Here is a 10,178-nt window from a genome sequence, read left to right as displayed (position 1 = left end):
AACGCCTGTGTAAGAGAAGTAAGTGTCTGGCGCAGTTGTTAGATGAGTTACTTCTCCTTCAATGGCACGTTGTCAAGATTTAAGTGAGTTTGAACGTGGTGTTACCAGTAGGCGCACGCGCGATGGGACACAGTATCTCCGAGGTAGCGATGAACTGGGGATTTATCCCGTACCATCGTTTCACGAGGGTACCGTGAACATCAGGAATGCGGTAAAAAAATCAAATCTCCGACATCGCTGGGGCCGGAAAAGGATAAAGCTAGAACGGAGCCAATGACAACTGAAGAGAATCGTTCAACGCGACTGAAGTGCAACACTTGCACAAATTGTTGCAGATTTGAATGCTGGGCCATCAACAAGTGTCAGCATGCGAACCACTCAACGAAACATCATCGATATGGGATTTCCGAGCCGAAGGCCCACTCGTGTACCCTTGATGACTGCACTACACAAAGCTTTACGCCTCGCCTGGGCCCGTCGACACCGACATTGGACTGTTGATGACTGAAAACACGTTGCCTGTCGGACGAGTCTCGTTTCAAATTGTGTCGAGCGGATGGACGTGTGTACGGGTATGGAGACAACGTCATGGATGCACGGACCCTGTATGGGAGCAGGTTGAAGATGGTGGAGGCTCTGTAATGGTGTGGGGTGTGTGCTGTTGGAGTGATATGGGACCCCTGATACATCTAGATACCACTCTGACAGGTGACACGTACGTGAGCACTCATAAGGACCGGCGCACGTGCCAAAGCATCGGTAACTACGGCTGGAATGGGCGAGTGACAATGGGCACTGGAGGTTGGCGCAATGGCAGAGTGCTGCAGGGTCTGACGAACCCCGATACCTTCTTCATCGTCCCGATGGGACGGCGCGATTCCGTTGTCTTCCAGGGGAACAACTCCCCGACACCTGTACTGCGATACGGAGACAAGATATCGGGGGCTCCATTATGCTCTGCGGACCATTCATGTGGGCAACCGTGGGTCCAGTGCAGCTTTTGAAAGGGACCAGGACAGCCAAGGAGTATCCTACTCTAGTTGCAGACCACATATGCCCCTTCATGACGATCATGTTTTCCAACAGCAGTGACATTTTTCAACAAGATAATGCACTTTGTCACAAGGCCATGAGTGAGATAGAGTGGCCAGTTACAAGTGATATGTTGGCCCCCCCAACTCCTACAGATCTAAAAAACAGATCGAACGCATCTCAGATGTGATTGGATGTGACGTCAGAGCCCATCGCCATCCCCCCTCCTCCCCCCCCCCCCCCCTTCCTGGTACTTTTCGCGAATTAAGTAATTTTGTGTGTGCAGATGTGGTATGAACTATCTCCAGCGACCTAGCGAGATCTAATTGCTCTCGTGTCACGCCGCTTCGTCGCTGTCCCAAGGAGGACATACCGGCTGTTAGGTAGGTGGTCTTAATGTTCTGGCTGGTCAGTGTGTAATACCTTGCGACATGTTATGTAAATGCGAGTCGTGCATCGTTCCTTCCTAGACGCGTTGGACAGGCCACATTGGTTAACCACACCAACAAATCGATCGTGGTGTGGTCATGACAATGTCCAAACGTGACAGTTCTGCCGTCTGCTGTTCTGTCTCGTCTTCAGACGATTCACTTCCCCTGCACTGACTCTGTGCAACAGTCTGTCACACACACACGTACACATACACACACACACACACGCCGCTTCACTGCTTTGATGCATGTGAATTGAGGAGCTTCACGTGAAGTCCTACTAGCAGCCCCACACCGTCTACACTTAGTATTTTATCCGTGGCCAATATTACACGGCCATGGTCAATACGATGGTGAATTTTGGTGAATCTTTTTCAAGGAAAACGAAAAGGTTGTAACTTGGAATGTGAATGAAAAGCAAAGGAAAGCGTCTGGGAAAAAAAAAAAAATCCGAGTACATCTGTGGTGTCTTTATTGCCCGTCTGCAATGTACAAAGGGAGACAAGTGTGCGGCAAAGGCGACAACAGCGCAGCACCGCCAGGTGACGTCACAGTAGGGCCGGCAGCGCTCTACGAAAGTCGCAGGCGGCGCAGGAGTCGGCGGCGTTTCTGCGCAGCGCGACGCGGCGTCTTCAGGAGCGGCTAGCGCGAGAAGTCGCCGCACTTGAAGCACTTGCACTCGGCGGGCTCGCGCAGCCGGATGTCCATGGTGGCCATGCCCTCGGCGGTGAGGCGTGCGCCGTCCGGGTCGTAGCAGTGCGACAGCGTCACGGTGCGCTCGCGCAGGAATGACTCGCGGCAGCAGTAGCACTCCTGAAGAAACACACACGCTGTGCTCAGAGGCTGGGTTCGGAGGACAGATACTTTTTGAACGTACTGTACTCAAAACACAATTTTAGCTGACGTACAATGTCACTTTGGGAACGCACTGTACCTAGAAAAGAAATTTTTTGAACATACTGTACTCAAAGCACAATTTCAGCAGATGTACAATGTCAGATCATCACTTTGGGAACGCACTGTACTTAGAATAGAAATTTTTTGAACATAATGTACTAAAAGCACAATTTCAGCACATGTACAATGTCAGATCATCACTATGGGAACGCACTGTACTTAGAAAAGAAATTTTTTGAACATACTGTACTCAAAGAACAATTTCAGCAGATGTACAATGTCAGATCATCACTTTGGGAACGCACTGTACTTAGAAAAGAAACTTTTTGAACATACTGTACTCAAAACACAATTTCAGCACATGTACAATGTCAGAGCATCACTTTGGGAACGCACTGTACTTAGAAAAGAAACTTTTTGAACATACTGTACTCAAAGCACAATTTCAGCACATTTACAATGTCAGAGCATCACTTTGAGAACGCACTGTACTTAGAAAAGAAATTTTTTGAACATACTGTACTGTACTGTAGGTTGTAGTAGGTACTGGGAGATGAAGAAGCTTGCACAGGATAGAGTAGCATGGAGAGCTGCATCAAACCAGTCTCTGGACTGAAGACCACAACAACAACAACTGTACTCAAAACAGTGTACTCAGAAAAGAAATTTTTTGAATGTACTATACTCATTTCAACTGATACACAATGTCAGATCATACCCTTTGGAACGCACAGTACACAATCAATAAATTTTTTGAACCTACTGTACTCAATACATGTTTTTAACTGATATGCAATGTCAGTGGGAATGCACTGTAGTCAGAAAAAAGTTTGAGCTTACTGTACTCAAAATACACCTCCAACTCACATACAACGTCTGATCCTACCTTTGGGAACTCACTCTACTCAAAGAAAATTTTTTGAAACTACTGTAGTCAAAACACAATTTCAACTGATAAACAACGTCAGATCACAGCTTTGCGAACGTACTGTACTCAGAAAAGAATTTTTTTTAACATACTTTACTGAGAAAGTACTTTCAGATGATATTCGATATCAGACCATTCCTGGGAACTTAAGTTCAGTTAATTCAAATTGTCAGATCACAATTTTTTCAACATGCTGTACTCAGATACCAGTTACTCATTATATCAAGTGTCAGATCACACCTTTGGGAACACACTGTTCTCGAAGCCTAAGTTCTCTTAATGCAACCACTTAGAAAAGAAAGTTTTTGAATATGCTGTAATCAGTACCAATTTCAGATGATTTTCGGTGTCATATCGTACCTTTGGGAACACACTATGCTCAGAACTAAAGTTGTCTTAATGCACACTCTCAGAAGAGAAATGTTATGAACATATAGTGCTCATATAAGTATTTCAGATGACACTTTTGAGAACACATTGAACTGACGGTATTATGAAAGAAACAGTGTCCTAAGGGGACCTTTGTTGCTCTCCTATCATCTCCAAAGTTGCAGGACTTGAACATCAGCACCCAGGCATCGATCTCCTACGTCAGTACGATGAGATTCTCAAAACAACACGAAAAAATCGGCTTCGCGCATAAAAAAAAACAAGTGCAATATTTGTAGTTTGTTAACAAGATCGTCGGCAACTCTGCATGTAGCAGATTCTGTCTGCAATAATAAAATTGCTGTCAATCATAAATTCTATATTTATTAACAAATTCGAATGGTAATTAACATACACTGAATCACAATTAAATTAAAATTCTGTGCAGGCATTCCAAAAGCCTTTCTGTCGAATAAAGAAATGTATGTGCGTCAATAGCACAGTTCAGACATAATCCATTTTGAGTAATATCATGCTGGAAAAGATAATGAAAACACGTAACGAAGACGCGGAAGAAGAAGGAGTGCAAGGAACTGTCTAGGTTGAAAGAAGCAAGATTAGAATGTTGACCTCCAAACTTTCGGTGATGATTCGGCATTGTCAGCCAACGATAAACAAGAATCTCCAATAATGCTCGAAAAAACTACTCTAGATAGCAGAGGAAAGAGGACTAAAGAGGGCTCATGATCTGTGAAGAAACAGAAAACACGAAATACAATCCGGATGAAGAAACTCAACTGAATGCAAGGTTTGGAGAAATCAAGAAAACAGATATGTAAATCTAAGTATCTTGGTGAATGGATCCAACTGAATGGACTTGATGGAGAAACAAACAAAGGACGAAATGGTTCAAATGGCTCTGAGCACTATGGGATTTAACATCTTAGGTCATCAGTCCCCTAGACTTTAGAACTACTTAAACCTAACTAACCTAGGGACATCACACACTTCCATGCCCGAGGAAGGGTTCGAACCTGCGATCATTGCAGCAGCGTGGTTCCGGACTGAAGCGCCTAGAACCGCTCGGCCTCAGCGGCCGGTCGAAGGACGAGCATAGATCTTAGTACAGAATAGGTAATGTCCTACAATGCAAAGTTTAGGTACTATACGACAGGTGTTAGCACTTTGAGTGCGGTGCTTGTAATATTACGTTTAGTGTTAGAAAGAAAGCCATGCTCATAATACCGTTGACACAGAGGAGTGTTACGCCAGCACTTCCAGTTTCTGACAATGATAATATACAGAACAATAGAAAAGAAAATTGAGGATGTGTCAGATTACGATCAGTTTCGCTTTAGGAACGGTAATGACACCAGAGAGGCAATTCTGAATTTGCCGTTGATAATGAAAGCAAGACTAAAGAAAAATCAAGACAAGACCTGGAAAAAAAATGGCTCTGAGCACTATGGGACTTAACTTCTGAGGTCATCAGTCCCCTAGAACTTAGAACTACTTAAACCTAACTAACCTAAGGACATCACACACATCCACGCCCAAGGCAGTATTCGAACCTGCGACCGTAGCGGTCTCGCAGTACCAGACTGTAGCGTCTAGAACCGCTCGGCCACCCTGGCCGGCAAAACCTGGAAAAAGCGTTACATTGTCAGATGGCGCAAGATAATCGAAATCCTTAGAAAAATACGTGTAAGATATAGGAAAAGACGAGTAATACAGAGGGGTCCAAAAAATGCATCCACTGTTTAAAAGTCCATAACTTGCACACTAATTGACGAAGTTGTCTCATTTTTGCTGAAAGTGTAGCTTAAAGTCCAACTTAAAGATATCACTGTAGGTGTTCTAAATGGTCACCATTAACATCCACACACAAACGATGCCGCCGAACTGCAGCACGAACTACTGACTGCAACGTGTTCAGTTGGATATTTGCACACGAGTGTACGATGGATTCTCGAAGTTCGTCCAATGTGCGTGGCTTTTGTCGATAAACGACGTACTTTAGTGTTCCCCACGGGTAAAAGTCCAGAGGAGTTAGGTCTGGGGAACGTGGTGGATGCTCCACAGCACATCTACGGCCTATCCATCTTCCTGGTAGATTTTCATCGAGATACGCCCCAACACGAGTTTGGTAGTGGGCTGGGGCACCATCTTGTTGAAAGTAAACTCTTCCGTCTCCATACAGGTCTCGGATGGCAGGTAAAATGGATGTCTGAAGCTTCTGAAGGTACACCTCACCGTTAACTGTGCCGTCAAAGAAGAATGGCCCAATCGAGCCCCGGTAAGACAACCCACACCACACATTTACTGCTGGAAAATTCACGGCTTTGTCTACACGGACGTTCGGATTTTCGGCAGCCCAGTAGATGCAATTGTGGCGATTTACTGTACCACTGAGTTTGAGCTGTGCCTCATCAGACCACACAATCATCTCTGCAAACTCTTCATCGTTGTGCACCATCTTAGTAAACCACTCGCAGTACTCCATTCTACGATCTGGGTCGTCCTCGTTCATTGCGTATAGCAATCGTGGGACGTAGCGCTTCCACTTTGCTGTCTTCAAAATTCGCCGAACACTTGAGCCACTCACTCCAGTCTCACGGGCACACTGTCTCACAGACTACTGTGGCGAGCGAGTGAACTGTTGTAACACACGACGGGAGTTAGCTGGACTTGTTACTGTTACAGGTCGTCCAGATCGTTGTTTGTGTACATCTTTGACACAGCCTTCGGCTTCAAATTTGTCTCGAATGCGACGAATCGTTAAACGCGTCGGTGGCTCTGTTTGATACTCATTTCGCCATTGCCGCTGAACCTCATTAATGTTTTCGTACTTAAAATATCACTTCAAAACTGATTTCCTTTAATCGAATGTAAGCCTTGCGCCAGCCATCTTTACTCGAGTAACTAGGTGTAACTAAGAACAAAACACTGACTATCTGGCGACTGTCATCTGACAAAACAAAACAACGCAATACAACGCTTGTGTGGCGATTGCCGGAACTACAAACTATTACACAACCAAAGATGAGACAACTCCGTCAATTAGTTTGCCAGTTGTGGACTTTTAAACAGTTGATACATTTTTTTGGACCCCTCTGTATACATGTACAACAACCAACAGGGAACAAATAAGAGTGGGACACCAAGAATAAAGTGTTCGCATTAAACAGGGTGTAACACAGGGATGTAGTCTTTCGCTCCTAATGTTGAATCTGTACGTCGGAGAAGCAATGACGGAAATAAAAGAAAGGTTCAAGAGTGAGATTAAAATTGAAGGTGGAAGGATGTGAGTTTTAAGATTCCATGACGAAATTGCGATCGTCGGGGAAGGTGAAGAGGAATTCTAGGATCTGCTGAATAGAATGAACAGTCTAATGAGTACGGACTATGGATTGAGAATAAATCGAAGAAAGACGAAAGTAATCAGAAGCAGCAGAAATGAGAATAGCGAAAAAACGTAACACCAGAATTGGTAAAAATGTCGTGTGACTAGGGCCTCCCGTCGGGTAGACCATTCGCCAGGTGCAAGTCTTTACATTTGACGCCACTTCGGCGACTTGCGCGTCGATGGGGATGAAATGACGATGATTAGGACAACACAACACTCAGTCCCGGAGCGGAAAAAAATCTCCGACCCAGGCAGGAATCGAACCTGTGCCCTTAGCATTGACATTCTGTCGCGCCGACCACTCACCTACCGGGGGCGGACATCAGAATTGGTGATATGAAGTAGATGAAGTTAGGGAATTATCCTGCCTAGGCCGCAAAACAACCCATGATGCACGTAGCAAGCAGGACATAAAAAGCAGACTAGCACTGGGAAAAAGGGCATTCCTGGTCAAGAGAAATCTGGCAGTATCAAAAATGAGTCTTAATTTGAGGAAGAAATTTTTGAGAATGTAAAGCAAAACGAGGATAATGGAATGTGGTCGAATTAAGTCGGGTGATGCTGAGGGAATTAGAGTAGGAAATGAGACACTTAAAGTAGTAAAGGAGTTTTGCTATTTGGGGAGCAAAATTACTGATGATGGTCGAAGTGGAGAAGATATAAAATGTAGACTGGCAATGGCAAGGAAAGCGTTTCTGAAGAAGAGGAATTTGTTAACATCGAATATATATTTAAGTGTCAGGAAGTCGTTTCTGAAAGTATTTGTATGGAGTGTAGCCATGTATGGAAGTGAAACATGGACGATACATAGTTTGGACAAGAAGAGAATAGAAGCTTTCGAAATGTGGTGCTACAGAAGAATGCTGAAGATTAGATGGGTAGATCACATAAGTACTGAGGAGGTATTGAATAGAATTGGGGAGAAGAGGAGTTTGTGGCATAACTTGACTAGAAGAAGGGATCGGTTCGTAGGACATGTTCTGAGGCATCAAAGGATCACAAATTTACCATTGGAGGGCAGCGTGGAGGGTAAAAACCGTAGAGGGAGACCAAGAGATGAATACACTAAGCAGATTCAGAAGGATGCAGGTTGCAGTAAGTACTAGGAGATGAAGAAGCTTGCACAGGATAGGGTAGCATGGAGAGCTGCATCAAATCAGCCTCAGGACTGAAGACCACAACAACAACAACAACAACGTTGTGGGCACAACATTGTATGGTAGCGTCACATGGACTGTGGGGAAATCGGAATAGAAGAGAACGGAACCATTTGAGATGTGGTGCTACAGACGAATGTTGAAAATTAGGTGGGCTGATAAGGTAAATAATGAGGAAGTTCTCTGTAGAATCGCTGAGGAAAGGAAAATATTGGAAACACTGACAAGAAGAAGGTGTGTTAAGACATTGCGGAATGAGTTTCATGATGTTAGAGAAAGCTGCAGAGGGTAAAAACAGTAGAGGGAGGCAGAAACTGGAATACATCCAACAAATAATTGAGGACGTAGGTTGCAAGTGGTGGTGTGAGATGAAGAGGTTGGCACTGGAGAGGAATTCGTGGCGGGCCACATCAAACCAGTCAGAAGACTGATGACGCAAAATAAATAAACAAATAAAAATATTAAAATGTAAAGGACTTGACAGCGAAGGATCAGTCACTGTTGATAACCCTTTCGTTGTAAGCAGCGGAACGTGAAAATCATGTGAAGGTTGGTAGGACGCCCTTAGCCTTGTAAGTAGGCTGTTTAGGTTTTTATGTTGGTAACGCCGTGTAGCGCTCTATATGAAAATCAATGGCTGTGCTGTGTGAACTCTGTGGCTGTTTTGCATTGTTGTAATATGCTATTGTAGTGTTGGGCAGTTGGCTGTTAACAGCCACAACAATAGCTGTAGTCGAGGAATAATGTTGTGAACAGCACTGTTAAGCATGTCCGGAGTTATGGTGAGGCATTGGCGTCGGATGTTGTCTTTCAGCATCCCTAGAGACGTCGGTCGATCACGATACACTTGCGACTTAAGTTAACCCCAAGGGCAATAATCGCTCGGACTGAGGTCTGGGGACCTGAGAGGCCAAGCATTACGAAAGTGGCGGCTGAGCACACGATCATCACCAAACGACGCGCGCAAGAGATCTGTCGGACATTTTGTGAACTTTGTTTTTTTTTTGGTTCTAATAAAAACGCATGTCATTCCAAGCACGTGTGTCAATTTTTACCTCTCTATCTACATTATTCTGTGGTTATTCGGTTTTCAAATTTATACCGACTTTTTGATCACCCGGTACATAGAGTAAGCTACAGAGTGGAAATATCTCTGGAGTGACCACTGCATTCTGCGCATGTTGTCAACATTTATCTGGAATTGTCACGTGATATCGGGACGACGCACTTTGTTTGAGGCCTATCCACATTGGATGTCACATCACGTCACGTCAAAATATCCTACAATGCCTTTCGTATGGCGGCATTGTTACAGTTCGTCAACCGACTGTCGCGTCACGTTACGTCACGTTAAAGTTTCTCTGGAAGAAAGTTTTGACGTTATCATCGTCTGCCAACGCCGTAAGTTAACCTATTTTCACCAAGGTCGCTCGCTTTACAGTGGTTGATTTTGTGCTTTTCTGTCTTCATAATCTTTATTTTATTGTTATTCTCTGTTTTAGTGGCTAATTGCAAATGTCCCGTCGCGACTTGAATATTGTTTCCATTGAGTGTTCTTAAGCAACCGGGGTCAGACATCTGAAAGCGAAAAATTATTTAGATTTTACAATAACAGTGACGCCCACAGTGTATATAAACAACATAAGTTGAGGAAGCAATCTACATTATATAACATCTTAAGTGAAAATGGCAGCTTTTATGACGTAGAAAACATACAGTTGGTTGTTGTTGTTGTGGTCTTCAGTCCTGAGACTGGTTTGATGCAGATCTCCATGCTACTCTATCCTGTGCAAGCTTCTTCATCTCCCAGTACCTACTGCAGCCTACGTCCTTCTGAATCTGCTTAGTGTATTCATCTCTTGGTCTCCCTCTACGATTTCTACCCTCCACGCTGCCCTCCAATACTAAATTGGTGATCCCTCGATGTCTCAGAACATGTCCTACCAACCGATCCCTTC

General features: G+C 44.3%; 1 protein-coding gene across 1 annotated transcript in view; it reads right to left on the bottom strand.

Annotated features, from left to right (window-relative positions):
• Positions 1-1,936: 1,936 nt before the first annotated feature.
• The window catches only part of LOC124554083 (partner of bursicon), a 30,318-nt gene continuing 22,076 nt past the window's right edge, over positions 1,937-10,178 (bottom strand). The window contains exon 4 of the mRNA XM_047128134.1: positions 1,937-2,276. Within this exon, the coding sequence (XP_046984090.1) occupies positions 2,106-2,276 (171 nt within the window). The 3' untranslated portion in view covers positions 1,937-2,105. The remainder of the gene's footprint in view (positions 2,277-10,178) is intronic.

Source organism: Schistocerca americana, chromosome 11 (assembly GCF_021461395.2).
Source record: "Schistocerca americana isolate TAMUIC-IGC-003095 chromosome 11, iqSchAmer2.1, whole genome shotgun sequence".
NCBI lineage: Eukaryota > Metazoa > Arthropoda > Insecta > Orthoptera > Acrididae > Schistocerca > Schistocerca americana.
The sequence above is the reverse complement of the archived record's forward strand: the minus strand, read 5'-3'. Positions and strand labels throughout refer to the sequence as shown.